The sequence below is a fragment of the Bison bison genome, unplaced genomic scaffold (genome assembly GCF_000754665.1).
Source record: "Bison bison bison isolate TAMUID 2011002044 unplaced genomic scaffold, Bison_UMD1.0 scf7180017864527, whole genome shotgun sequence".
In the NCBI taxonomy this organism is placed as follows: domain Eukaryota; kingdom Metazoa; phylum Chordata; class Mammalia; order Artiodactyla; family Bovidae; genus Bison; species Bison bison.
In genome coordinates, this window is record NW_011495078.1 from 3,477,792 (window position 1) to 3,493,368 (window position 15,577).

The 15,577-nt window shown below is 41.2% G+C and overlaps 1 protein-coding gene across 1 annotated transcript in view; it reads right to left on the bottom strand.

Annotated features, from left to right (window-relative positions):
• The window catches only part of MYO16 (myosin XVI), a 322,068-nt gene that overhangs the window by 273,203 nt on the left and 33,288 nt on the right, over positions 1-15,577 (bottom strand). The window contains exon 3 of the mRNA XM_010831550.1: positions 9,424-9,567. Coding sequence (XP_010829852.1) covers positions 9,424-9,567 — 144 coding nt within the window. The remainder of the gene's footprint in view (positions 1-9,423; positions 9,568-15,577) is intronic.

Genomic DNA, 15,577 nt, shown 5'->3' on the forward strand with positions numbered 1-15,577 from the left:
TTCTCCCTAAAAAAAAAAAAAAAAATTAATACTAATTATGTGAGATGAAAGTGAAAGCTGCTTAGTCGTGTCCGACTCTTTGTGACCCCATGGACTATACAGTCCAGGGAATTCTTCAGTCAAGAATATTGGAGTGGGTAGCCTTTCCCTCCTCTAGGGGATCTTCCCAACCCAGGGATCGAACCCAGGTCTCCCTCATTGCAGGCGGATTCTTTACCAGCTGAGCCACCAGGGAAGCCCAAGAATACGGGAGTGGGTAGCTGATCCCTTCTCCAGGGGATCTTCCCACTCAAGAACTGAACTAGGGTTCCCTGCATTGCAGGCAGATTCTTTACCAGCTGAGCCACCAGGAAAGACCATGTGAGATGATGGATGTGTTCATTTACTCGATTGTTGTAATCATTGCACAAAACTGACTTAAGTCATCATGCTGTAAAATACATACAGGCTTATTTGTCAATTACATAAAACCAATCACCATAAAACAGAAAAAAGAAAAAATATATCATTAATCAATAGTCACTAACCGGGCTTGTACCCAGAGTAGCTGTCTTCGAATTTGTACTCCAATTAGCACAAAGAATACAAACTTGAGTAAAAAATATTGAATATTTGCCCCATTTCCTTGCTTGACAAACTTGCTTTTAGACCTAGTGAAGTATACATTAAGTGGGATAAACCATGAAATGTGTCCACTGACCCCATCACAGAGATGTCAAAGCATTCTTATCAAAGGGCCATTTGAGGGGCTTGAGTGGAGAGAAATCATGTCACCTAGATGGAGGGATGGGGGCCATAAACTAAGGTCAGCAAAAGTACACTGTCCTTCAGAGAAGTTTGACTATGAACATGAGAAGCATAACAGGGTGACCATCCAAGGAAAGAAGTTTGATCAATTTTCTATTCTTTTGTTTTTCTGATTTTTTTTAAACTAATAGAAAGGACTAGAACATCAGTCAGTAAGTTCAGGCACTCAGTCATATCTGACACCTTGGGATCCCATGGACTGCAGCACGCCAGGCTTCCCTGTCCATCACCAACTCCCAGAGCTTATTCAAACTCATGTCCCTTGAGTCTGTGATGCCATCCAACCATCTCATCTTCTGTTGTCCCCTTCTTCTCCCACCTTTAATCTTTCCCAGCATCAGGGTCTTTTCCAGTGAATCAATTCTTCATATAAGGTGGCCAAAGTATTGGAGTTTCAGCTTCAACATCAGTCCTTCCAATGAACACCCAGGACTGATCTCCTTTAGGATGGACTGGTTGGATCTCCTTCAAGTCCAAGGGACTCTCAAGAGTCTTCTCCACCACCACACAGTTCAAAAGTATCAATTCTTCAGCGCTCAGCTTTCTTCACAGTCCAACTCTCACATCCATACATGACTACTGGAAAAACCATAGCTTTGACTACACAGACGTTTGCTGGTAAAGTAATGTCTCTCATTTTTAATATGCTGTCTAGATTGGTCATAGCTTTTCATCCAAGGAGCAAGCATCTTTTAATTTCATGGCTGCAGTCACCATCTGCAGTGATTTTGGAGCCAGACAAAAAAAAAGTCTCTCACTACTTCCATTGTTTCTAAATCTATTTGCCATGAAATGATGGGACTGGATGCCATGATCTTCCTTTTTTGAATGCTGAGTTTTAAACCAACTTTTTCACTCTCCTCTTTCGCTTTCATCAAGAGGCTCTTTAGTTCTTCTTCGCTTTCTGCCATAAGGGTGGTGTCATCTTCATATCTGAGGTTATTGATATTTCTCCTGGCAATCTTGATTCCAGCTTGTGCTTCATCCAGCCCAGCATTTCGAATGATGCACTCTGCATATAAGTTAAATAAGCAAGGTGACAATATATAGCCTCCTTTCCTGATTTAGAATGAGTCTGTTGTTCAATGCCCAGTTCTGTTGCTTCCTGACCTGCATACAGATTTCTCAGGAGGCAAGTCAGGTGGTCTGGTATTCCCATCTCTTTCAGAATTTTACATAATTTGTTGTGATCCACATAGTCAAAAGCTTTGGCATAGTCAATAAAGCAGAAGTAGATGTTTTTCTGTAATTCTCTTGCCTTTTGAATGATCGAACAGATGTTGGCAATTTGATCTCTGGTTCCTCTGCCTTTTCTAAAGCCAGCTTGGACATCTGGAAGATCATGGTTCACATACTGTAGAAGCCTGGCTTGGAGAATTTTGAGCATTATTTTGCTAGTGTGTGAGATGAGTGCAATTGTGAGTAGTTTGAGCATTCTTTGGCATTGCCTTTCTTTGGGACTGGAATGAAAACTGACCTTTTCCAGTCCTGTGGCCACTGCTGAGTTTTCCAAATTTGCTGGCATATTGAGTGCAATACTTTCACAGCATCATCTTTTAGGATTTGATATAGCTCAACTGGAATTCCATCACCTTCACTAGCTTTGTTTGTAGTGATGCTTCCTAAGGCCCACTTGACTTCGCATTCCAGGATGTCTGGCTCTAGGTGAGTGATCACACCATCATGATTATCTGGGTCATGAAGATCTTTTTTGTACAGTTCTTCTGTGTATTCTTGCCATCTCTTCTTGATATCTTCTGCTTCTGCTAGGTCCATACCATATCTATACTTTATTGTGCCCATCTTTGCATGAAATATTCCCATGGTGGAGAGTTCTGACAAAATGTGGCCTGCTGGGGAAGGGAATGGCAAACCACTTCAGCATTCTTGCCTTGAGAACCCCAGGAACAGTATGAAAAGGCAAAAGGATAGGGCACTGAAAGATGAACTCCCCAGGTCGGTAGGTGCCCAATATGCTATTGGAGATCAGTGGAGAAATAACTCCAGAAAGAATGAAGAGATGGAGTCAAAGCAAAAGCAACAGCCAACTGTGGATGTGACTGGTGATGGAAGTAAAGTCCAATGCTGTAAAGAGCAATATTACATAGGAACCTAAATGTTAGGTCCATGAATAAAATGTCCATGAATCAAGGTAAATTGGAAGTGGTAAAACAGGAGATGGCAAGAGTGAACATTGACATTTTAGGAGTCAGTGAACTAAAATGGACCGGAATGGGTGAATTTAACTTAGATGACCATTATCTACTACTGTGGGCAAGAATCCCTTAGAAGAAATGGAGTAGCCATCATAGTCAACAAAAGAGTTTGAAATGCAGTACTTGGATGCAGTCTCAAAAATGACAGAATGATCTCTGTTCATTTCCAAGGCAAACCATTTAATATCACAGTAATCCAAGTCTATGCCCTGACCAGTAATGCTGAAAAAGCTGAAGTTGAACGGTTCTATGAAGACTTACAAGACCTTCTACTACTAACACCCAAAAAAGATGTCCTTTTCACTATAGGGGACTGGCGTGCAAAAGTAGGAAGTCAAGAGATACCTGGAGTAACAGGCACATTTGGCCTTAGAATACAAAATGAACCAGGGCAAAGGCTAATAGAGCTTTGCTAAGAGAACGCACTGGTCACAGCAAACACCCTCTTCCAACAACACAAGAGGAGACTCTAGACATGGACATCACCAGATGGTCAATACCAAAATCAGACTGATTATATTCTTTGCAGCCAAAGATGGAGAAGCTCTATACAGTCAGCAAAAACAAGACCGGGAGCTGACTGTGGCTCAGATCATGAACTCCTTATTGCCAAAATCAGACTTAAATTGAAGAAAGTGGGGAAAATCACTAGACCATTCAGGTATGACCTAAATCAAATCCCTTACAATTATACAGTGGAAGTGACAAATAGATTCAAGGGACTAGATCTGATTGATAGAGCACCTAAAGATCTATGGACAGAGGTTCGTGACATTGTACAGGAGGCAGGGATCAAGACCATCCCCAGGGAAAAGAAATGCAAAAAGCAAAATGGCTGTCTGAGGAGGCCTTACAAATATCCGAGAAAAGAGGAGACGCTAAAGGCAGAGGAGAAAAGGAAAGATATACCCATTTGAATGCAGAGTTCCAAAGAATAGCAAGGAGAGATAAGAAAGCCTTCCTCAGTGATGAATGCAAAGAAATAGAGGAAAACAATAGAATGGGAAAGACTAGAGATCTCTTCAAGAAAATTAGAGATACTAAGGGAACTTTTCATGCAAAGATGGACTCGATAAAGGACAGAAATGGTATGCACTGGAACATAAGCATGAATGGAGTTAAAGGAAAACGATACAAGGATGACTATGGAAACGAAAGCTCCATAAATGACGATGGAGAAATCTTTGTAGAAGGAGCAACTCATAGACTCTGAAGAGGATGTGGAAGCAATTAGCTTATAAAAGAGAACAAACGCCTCTCTAAGGGTGGAAGAAAGCTGAAGTATATTTAGGAAAAAATCAATACAGTTTTTAGTAGGAAGTTGAAGGTATTGAAGCCTGAAAACTTCAATTTTCTCAGAAAAGCTGAAGGCAAGACCAACCTCTGAAAAAAATATTAACTCTGGCGTGTGTGTCATTGTTTACATAAAGAGTTGAGTGATACTCATATGTTCTGCCCAGTTCCTACTGGAAACCAAGGCGTATCATGAACTGTTAGGCTTTAGCTCATTTTCTAGGGAGAAATAAAATGTCATGAAATGGCAGGGTACCCTGTGTTCTAATATTTAACAGATCAAAGTGATGGAAAGGGTAATTTATAATTAAACAAATATAGAAAACAGTGTACTAAGATTTAACCTGGAAATAGTCTAAGTAATGAATGAATGAAGTCTTGGAATGATTTAATTTTGGTCTATCAACTTGGCCAGGCTCTCCAGGCGGTACAGTGTTGAAGAATCCTCCTGCCAGTGCAGAGGATGCAAGAGACAGAGGTTTAATCCCTGGGTCAGGAAGATCTCTGGAGGAGAAAAGGGCAATCCACTTTAGTATTCCTGCCTGGAAAATTCCATGGACAGAGGAGCCTGGCAGGCTACAGTCCATGGGGTTGCGACTGAGCACAGCACACATTGGCTTCGGCCACCTCGCACGGAGCAGACAGTGTGTGTTTTGAAACATGATTTGCTATTTCAGTGGCAGCAGAATCGCTCGGTCCCGGCGGCCGCCTGCAGCGCCCGTTAAAAGGACCTGGTACCGCTGTGCCCACTGAACACTGTGCGACACACTACGTCCCGCAGGCAGAGACATCGCTCACATGAGACATGCAAACACCAAAGGCCAAAGGTGGGGGAAACACACAGGGCAGTTTCAGGGGATCAGTCCTCTGTTACTGGAGAGACACAAAGATAGTATGTCCGTACTGAAACACTGCTGTTTCATTATTAGTGAAACAAGCACAGTATTGGTCTCACTCACTAAATGACTATCCATGTGCTGGTATCTCCTACACTTTATGATTTCAGGGAGTGAAAATATACTGCAAGATATCCTGGGAAAATTTAACAGTAAGGGTTCACCAATTCACCGTTCCCTGTCATCCCTTGAAAAATAAAACTATTAAATAACACTTTATCCTTCAGTTATCTATTAGTCATTTCTTGACAGTATGTATAATAGACACCCTTTAGAGTAAGGTTTATTAAACAGATCCAAGACAAGTGAAGAATCAAAGCTTTTCCTCCTCAAGACAAAACAATCTGAGATGACTATTCAGGAGCACAAGTAATCATTTTCCCCCAATAGAAGCATCTTATAGTTCTTAACTCAAATTATTTTCCATTTAAAATGATTAACTCCACTATAAAAAAATAATTTGTTTCTTATGGTTCAAAATGCAATGGGCTGCTAAAGTGGACAGACTGGTCACAGTTTTAGGATTGCTAACAGGACAAAGCAGCTTAGCAACTGTGGCCACAACAAAAAATCAAATGTGAAAATTCAGATCTAGCATGCCTCAGATAAATGCAACCCTCTTATTCAAAGTCATGTCAGCAAAGAAGTGGACACAGAGCAATGCTATTAAGACACCATGGTAAGAAACAGCACAGAAAAGTCTATGGTTCCTCTCTCCACAGGCAAGAGACAGAGCAGATTCTGACACTTACAAGTATACATTCAAGGCATAGATGCACTAATAAAACATGCCATAAATCAGATATGTATGCAATATAATTATATATATATATATATATGATCAGGTTGAAATAAATATGAAGTCAAGATTTTCAAGAGATGGTTTGAGTTAACCACTTTTCAGCTTTTACAATTTACTCTTGGCTAACAGAGAAGTTTCTTAAAGTCTGGGAAACAGCAAATCACTATGGTATTATTTTAAAAGAAACGTTTAATGTGCTGATGATTGTAGCAGCAAGTGGGAGAAAATGCCAAAGAATAGGGGAATAAAATAAAAGTACCCCAAAAGGAGTGTCGAGAAATCCTTCTCATCAAAATGGAGCTATCACTGAGTCTGACAATGACATGAAGGGGGTGTCCCCAGTCAAGACAACAATTTAGCACTTCTTCAGACTGTCATTTTTTTCCTGAGCAAGAATTTGGGAAATGACATTGGTGCCAGAGCTTCTTGATTTTCCTTGGAAGATACTGTTTAACCTCAACAAGAACAAGGCTCACATATATTTCCTCAGATATGCAAAAAGTCACACAGAAGACCTAACTAATTTGCCACTGTATGTCTAACTTATTTCTATAATTATTGTGTGCCTTCTATATTGACACCACAGGCACCAGTTCTTGCTCCGGTTGTAATCATGCTTCATCCCTGCCCTCAGGGTGGTCAGGGTGATTCTCTACTTCTGGTCCATCAGTGATATTTCTGGCAGCCATGCTGCTTGAGACCACAGCCTCCATATGCTGAAGGGGAGTCTTCTGCTCGAGACCACAGCCTCCATATGCTGAAGGGGAGTCTTCTGCATGTGGTTGCAGCTTCTGTGCCTTCAAATCACAACCCTGCCACTCTCGAGCCGTTCCCCTGGCTGTCCATAAAAGTTTAAACTGTCAGCATCCTATGAGATGCCTAGACCAGGACTAAGTGCAGACTCTATAAAGAAGTCAGATCCTCCTACCCTTTTCCATCAGAAGAAAGAAACAGATATTCCAGAATGAAGGCAGGAAGGAAATCCTGGCAGGCAGTGAAATAAGGCCTGACAAATTCTCTGAACTCAAGAAAGTCTTTATCCAGCAATACATTGAGGAAATGAGAGAAGGATTTTAAGAATTCAAGTGCAGTCACATGAATATGGGGTTCTCAGAATAACCATAGGCATTTTGCATGAATGAAACAGAAATAGAAAGCCTATTCTGGCAAAGGTTTAGCGTAACTAATCACAATCAGAGAAAATAAATGGAGACGGGGCTTGAAAAAGTGACTGAATCTCTCAACTAATATTCAGAAAAAAAATAAATTGAAACATAGGAAAACAGCAAAAGCTATGAATCTAACTTTCTAACTTATTCTTATAAAATTAAAGTTCAGCATCATTCAAGTCATCCAGTGGTTGAACTTTCAAAAAAAAAAAAATATATATATATATATTAGAATGTTCCTGGCAGTCTAGTGGTTGGGACGCCATGCTCCTAATGCAGAGGGCGTGAGTCCGACCCTTGACCGGGGAAGCAAAGTGCCACTTGCTTCACATCCAAAACATACAAATAAGCATGGGAAAGTGAGGAAGAAATGATTTCTGAAAAGTTAGCCTGCTCTTCTATGAGTTCAGAGAATTCTAAACAGTTCACAGTTGATGATTTCATAATGTCACTTGAAAGGTCATATGGTTCTCTTCTGAAAAATTGTCCCTGTAATAATAAGCAACTAAGCAAACCCCACGGTCTTTATGCTGACTTGCAGTGCAGTTCCTCTTAGGCTAAGTTTCTGTAAAATGAAGACTTGTTCTTAACCAATGAGCGAAGTGCCTTACTGTGTGTTTTCCTGTAGAGTCCGAGCCCTCCAAATGATTCTATTTCAAGCTAAACAGTTCTTATTTCCTTTATCTTTTTTAATTCATTTATTATAGCCGCCACATTCCAGGATTTGAAAGGAACACATTCCCAGTGACATACACTTCTACTATAAAAACAAAAAAATATATATATAAATTCTTGAGGGACAAATTAGACAAAACTAGGCCAAATTAAACCTCTTACAAGATTAAGGACATCTCCAGTCATAGTCTTCATCCTAAAATGCTTCTGCTTATGATCGTAAAAAGGGAGAAGAAAACGATGTGGCAGGATTGTGTTTTCTAAAAGGATATCTTCAAGTCCTAACCCTAAAATCTGTGACAGATCTTATATGGAAATAAGGTCTTTGCAGATCAAAGTGAGATGAGGCTGTATCGCATTAAGGTAGACACTAAACCCTATGACTGGTGTCTTTATAAAGGGGTATTTGGATGCAGACACATAGGAACGAAGGTCCTGTGATAACAGAGCCAGAGATGAGAGTGGGGCATCTCTAAACAAAGAACACCCAGGACTCTAAGGGGTCTCTGGAAGCTAGGGGAACCCACGGAAGAATTCTTCCCTAGAGCTCACAGAGGCAGTGCTTACAGTGTTGCCAGCATCTTGATGTTAGACTTCTGGTCTCCAAAATGCAGGACAATATGGTTCGTTTATATTTAGCCATCAAGCGTGCGGCGATTGGTTAGAGCAGGCACCAAGACCCATGGGAAAAAGGATCAACTTTGGACAACAATCTTGGGTTCAAATCTACACCTTGTTTTCTGGACTATGGCAACTTGCTTAATATCTTTGAGTATCGATTTGCTTGCATGTAAAATCTTGAGGGCTTCTGTAAAAAGCCAGGTACATAATAGAAAATCACTAAGGAACTGTATAATTTTTATCAATAAAGCAAAAAAGCAAAATCATTCATTCTTACTCTTATATTCTAGTATGCATTCTAACAATCCTGCATAATTTCTTAAAATCTTTGTTAGAGATAAACCAATCAGAAAGGATTCCAATTCTAAAGTAATTACAGTATGTGTAAGGATCCATGTCTACATCTGAGCTATAACTGAAGACAATGACAGCAAAATAATTCCAGTGATTTTATACTTAAAGTTTTCACTTTCCTGGAAACACAAATGTTGTAGGCACCTTTTTGCTAGATTTTAACATGAGAAGAAGATTCAATATAAGCCGTATATCCTTACTATCATATGCCCGGTTTGGCTGAACATTAGGAAAATGAATTGAGAGAGAAGACAATAATCATCAAACTAGTTAGCTCTGACTTGTGAGGTATCAAGGCATACAATTTTCAAGAAAAAGGTGAGAGGAGTTCAGTTTGGTATATCTACACAAATGGCTTTCCTAACTATACAGTGACCCACAACCTCAGTCTCCTAATTATCTTGTAATTCCAGGCAAATAAGTGCTGACATAAACACACGTATTTTTTCTCAACTGAAGTATCACATACTATCAAAGAGTATTAGTTAAGTATGTAGACTTTTCTACGTCTGGATACTTAGGTAAGTATCTAGACTTCTCTATGCCATCAAATCTCTTCAAATGGTAACAAACTGGATCGCTTTACTTACTAATATAAGCAGCAGGACAACGTCAGGGTTGTCACATGCACAGGCAATGTGCATCGGTGTCCAGAAGTCTTCATCCTGGTGGTTGACGTTGGCCCCTCTGTCAATCAGGATCTCTGCGATGAAGACATTATCATACCGAGCGCACTAAAAAAAAGAAAGAAAGAAAAGAAAATATACTATTGCAATAAACCATGATAGGCTTACTCCTATTCCAAATTTCTTTTCTACATACAGAAAACTTTAGTGCCAATTATGGAAGCTGGAGGTGGAGCTCAACTGGTGAGGAATTTGCTCCCCTTTTGTACTAACTTACAAGGAAAGAAGCTTATATAAGAAAGGAAAACCGCATCTATGGACAGTAGAAAGGAAAAACAGACTAGGTATTATAGAAGACAAGATTAGTGACTTAAAGGCAGTAAAAACTATATGACATAAAACAGAGAAAAAATGACTAAATAAATGAATGGAGTATCAGTGAGTTGTAGGAAAACTTCAAACTGACTGACTGATAACCCAATAGACTGACAACATTGGAAATGGAGACTACAGGATAAATTTCTGGTTTTGTCATTATTTAATTATCTTTAAAACTAGCGATTAGAAGACAGCCTAATTTTTAAGCTTCCCTGGTGGCTCAGCGGTAAAGAACCCACCTGCCAATGCAGGAGACACAGGTTCAATCCCTGGGTTAGGAAGATCCCCTGGAGAAAGAGATGGCAACCCACTCCAGTATTCTTGCTTGGGAAATTCCGTGAACCAGAGGAGCCTGGTGGGCTACAGTCCCTGGGATCCCAAATAGTTGGACAAGATTGAGCGACTGAGCAGAGCAGGAAAGTGATTAAAACACTTGGAATTTAAGCTTCTAATAAAAACACAGTTCACAGTATTTTTGCATTATTTTCTTTTACTGTATAGAAACATACATGCTTTAATGTTCAAGCAATATGTAAACAGAAAGAGTTAAAAAGAAAAAGGAGATTCTGCCTCCTCTCCCATTTGGGTCACTGATAAAAATTTCTTATCTACTCTTCAAGATTTTCTCTGCTGTTGAAAAAGATTCTCCCCCTCCTCCATCTATCTGTCTCGAGTCTAGAAAATGTACTATTCCCTAACCTGTTTTTGACATTTAACAATATGCCCTGAGCATATTTGCGAATCTGTTGCAGCTTGTTTCCATTATGCTTATGTGTGTGCTCAGTCACTCAGTCGTGTCTGACTCTTTGCAATTGTATGGACTGTAGCCCACCAGGCTCCTCTGTACATGGGATTTCCCAGGCAAGAATACTGCAGTGGGTTGCTATGTCCTTCTCCAGGGGATCTTCCCAACCCAGGGATTGAACCCAAATTTCTTGTATCTCCTGCATCAGCAGGCGGATTCTTTACCACTGAGCCGCTTGGAATTCCACTGCTATGGACCTCTGCTGTCACAGCACAGAATCAAAAGAATCCGCATTTCATACTCCAGTCAAGGGTGTTTCCTTAGAACCAAGAGCTCCTTCTCAACAGTTTATACATTAAAATCTGAACTTGTGACTCTGTTTTTAACTCCATACATAGCACCTTTCCTTCCAAAGAGTTAAGTCTGAGTTTTTTCTATACTGCCCTCAAGAGACTAAATCCCTGGGGTGGAAAAGAGTGTTACTTGTTTTCATTACTTTTCCTCTGATAGTAGCTGACACCTGCCAGAGATTTGATTCATGAATTACTGAATATAAATAGGCAAATTCAGACTTACTGAAAGCTTATTAAAATGTGATAAAACTAAAGACTGCATACGATGAAAAATATTAAAACCTGTGTATCAATTATCCAGGGCTTCCCCCGTGGCTTAGCGGTAAAGAATCTGCCTGAAATGCAGGAGTCCCAGGAGAGAGATGTGGGTCCAGTATTCTTGCCTGGAGAATGCCATGGACAGAGGAGCCTGGCGGGCCACAGTCTATAGGGTTGCAAAGAGTCAGACACGACAGAAGCAACTAAGCCCTCAACGTGCATCAATTATCCACCTTTAACACGTATGGAATTATTCTTCTCCAACTTCACAGTTACTGGGCATTTCTAACAGAGGTCTTCCAGAAATCTCACTTAGACTCAGATACTCAGTGAATAAATGGAGTTAAATAAATGAAACTGGAAAAGCTTAGCAACTTCCACAGCTTTTTCCTGATGCCCTGCACAAGCATGCGATGTCTTTTTCTCAAAGATGTTGATCTAAGAATATATAATTAGCACGTTGGTGCTGATAAAGCATCAGGACTCACAATGCAGGATACCCAAGAGGTGGGGCGAACACAGAGCTGCTCACGCTTGACATTTTCAAGGGCGAAATTGCCTTTTTCGGTACCTAAGGCATTTTGAAACCCTGTAATTTTGTCTCTCTGGCAACCTGCAATTTTTTATTTGTTTTTATTTACTCAGTAACCCCCGGAAAAGGAGGTTCGGTGCTGAGCCCACGTTCCTGCAGCCGTCAGGAGGTTTTCTTACATGTATTCCAGCTTCAAAGCCTCTTCATCTTAGCCTGACAACCAAAGTCTAACAGTACAAAGATGCAGAGCATTTGCACTGGATTCAGAGCTAAATGAGTGCTTCCTGTTCACCTCATCACCTTCATCTTCTCATTTCTTCTTTCTTCCAACTCTACCATTTCTGAATCTTTTTACTCTGTTCCCTGGGCCGTCTCATTAGGCAAAGATCCCTATATTCTTAGAGTTCATCCATCCATCCACCCATCCCTTCATCCGCCCATTTATCCCTTTAGGATGCACTGAGTACCTACCATGCATCACAGGCTAAGGATACAAACATATCTAAGACGTCACAGCTTTTGAAAATTTACTCTAGCAGAGAGAAAAGCCACGTTCTCCACTCATTACAATCCGTTATGACAAGATTTATAGCAGAAGCAAGGACCATGTGTGATGAGACCTTGGATAAAAGAGTAAGTCTGACCAGAAGGGCAGAGGAGGCTTCAGAACTGACCTCTGAAGGTGGCCAAGTGATGTCATCATTTTCCTCTTTCTTATCGCCTGCTTATCCCTCATGCAGGTCTGCTGTGATCAGTTTATTTCTCTGTCTTTCTGAAAATTCCACTCTAAATAAGACTGCTTGCATCTTAACTCGTAATATCTATCACAGCATCACATTAATAAATTAAGCAATTAAGGGGTTAATGTGGCTCCCCAACAAATCGACTGAGCACCTCTGAGTGCCAGGCCTCCCGTGAGTGCTACAGATGTGATGAAACTGGCCAAGTCCGAGCCAGCCGACAGTCTGGTAAACAGAACATAATTACTCTGAGCCTATAATCTGTTTGGTGGCAACTGTGTGATAAGAGAGGAGACAAACAACCACATAAACTTGAGCTGATTGTGGTCCGGTGGGGGTCGGTTACCATATCCTTGGGGACAAGCCCTGGGAGAGTGTTTTCGGTAGATGATATTTGAGCAGAGATGCGAAGCAAGCAGAGGAGGGAGCCATGTGGATTTCATCGGAAAGTGGAGTAACAGCGAGAGCACGGGAGGCTGGGGTTGGTGGGCCCGTTAAAGGGTCAGGAGGGGCAGCAGAGATCCCTGGACCTGTGGGCACAGAGTGTAGGCTCATCCCGCGTGGCCATCGGCGGGGCTCGGGGTCTTCCCTGAGCGGGAAGGGAAGTCGCTGGGACATTTTGACAGAGGAGTGACCCAGCCTGGCTGCTGTGGGGGTCACAGAATGCAGGCTGGACATAGATGGGGCCATGGAAGTGTGCGAGGAAGCTGCAGGCCCAGGGGAGAGGGCGGTTTAGGGGAAGACTGTTTATCCAGGTAAGGAGAGACGGCAGCATCCTGGCTGTATTTCAAAGGTCAAGAAAGCAACTGCTGCTTTGCTGATGGACAGGATGGAGTTCTATGTGCTCAATAAAGTTGGACACAGCATGTGTATATGAAGAAGTGGTCATCCTCCTCTGCTTCTTTTTCTCCATCTGTCAAACACACACACGTACACACACGCACAGAGAGTAAAAATACATTACATTCTTATCTCTTGCACTACTATTGGGAATGCAAATTGATATAGTCACAATGGAGAAATGGAAGTCCCTTAAAAAGCTAAAAATAGAACTACCATGTGATCCAGCAATCTCATTCTTGGATATATACGCAGAGAAAGCCATAATTCAAAAAGACATACACGTCCCGATGTTCACGGCAGCACCATTTACAACAGCCAGGACATGGAGACAAACTAAATGTCCAGTAACAGAGAAATAGACAAAGAAGACGTGGGCCATGAACACAGGGGAATATTACTTAGCCATGAAAAGAACAAAATTTCATCATTTGTAGACATGGATGGGCTGTCAACAATGAATCAACATGATTTTTTCCAAAGAAAATATCTATCTGCCACTAGTCCAGTGGAATATGCATTCTCTGAAAACTTAATCCAGGTATTGCTGGGAAACTTACTGTGGAAAGACTACAGTATTTATAGATAGAAAGTCAGAGCTTAAGCTCTGGTACTAATTTCTGCTGTGTGAGTTTAACTGTGTTCCTCAGCTGCTTACCTACTAAAGTACATAAGCCTAGGCCCACCCCCACAGATCTACTATGAATATAAAAAAAGTCAAACGAGATGAAAATACATCATAAATACTACAATGCAAGGCAAGTATTGATTAATATCTAACATATCAAAATCGCTTTATGGTTTGAAAGTCATTTGATCAACACAATTCATGCTTTGAAGTCCTGTTCATCGTAGTAAATACTTTGAAAGTATCAGCTTGTATAATATCCCCAACTCACAGATGGGAAAAAAAAACGAGGCTCTGTGAGCTTAGAAGTCTCCTGAAGCTTAATGGAAAGGGTACATGGACCCCATGTGATCACACAGAGGGGAAAAAAGACAAAGCAGCTGGCACGTGACTTACTTCCCTCCTGCTCACCTTCTGAAGGGGGACACAGAGGGAGGGGTCAGTGCCCCCAAGAAAAGAAGGCAGGGCCAGGGTGGTCTCCTCGAGAATATGCAGACTGCTGGACCTCTTGGTAAGGATGCCAGTGATACTGACCAAGAAGAGAATCTTATCTCCAGGAAGTCCTTAGTCTAAGACTGCTTGTTACAGCCAAACCTGGGGCCCAGAACTAATGGGCCACATGGCTCCTTGGAAATGTCATGTAAGCCGGGTAATGATGTGAGGATAAAACAGAGGCTTCACAGCCAGAACACCCGAGAACCCTCTCCATCTCCGTCGATGCTGGAGCGAGGCGGCTTTCTAAGGATAAAACAGAGACTTCACAGCCAAAACGCTCTAGAAATCTCTTTCCATCTCAATCTGTGCTGGAGAGAAATGGCTGACATTCTTCAGCTGTGTTGTCCACCCAGATTCTGAGTTGCCATTCTACTCTGCTGCGTGTGTAGTACGACTGCCTGCACCCTGGGTGCCCCCCAGGCTTTGGCAGACACCGGTTTCTCTTGCTGGCAGTGGTTCTCAACCTTGCCCATAAATTAGAATCACCTGGGGGAGTTCTGCACCACCCCAAAGTTCAATCGACACCCCAGAAAAGTGAAGTCAGAATCTCCAGGCTGGGCTGTCACCAGAAGGTCGATGTTGGCATCTTACAGCTGCCAGGTGACTCTAGGAGGCAACCAGGCTCGGATCCAGCCCCAGGTTAGAGAGCTTCCATCTGATCGATGCGTGACCTCCCTTAACATGGTTTGTTCTAAGTGAAGAAATACAGTATTTTTAAAATATTGGTACACAATTATAAATTAGGCTTTTATATTACTCTGGGCATTTTTTCAAAATCATGTCTTACGCTTGTCCTAAAGACCACTAAACTGAACAACTATTGACATCTCCCTTTACTTAAGTTTTGCCCTTAACTGAAACAGCAAAAATTTCTTGCATGTGAGACAGCTGTATTTATTTGTTTATGTGGTTATTTACTTGTTTATTCACTTAATCGTTCCCTGCTTGTTTCCACAAGAATGTAGTAAAGTTTTATTCACATTTATATTATCCAGGCCATGAGCAAAGAATTGTAAAAACTCAATGGGATAAGAAAGTAAATAAAAGAAAGGAGGGCTGCCTAATGCTCTACAATTGATACAATATTATTCTGCTTATTTGTTGAATACAATTCATGTTCAAAAGGATCTTCTTTAATGCAGATATGCA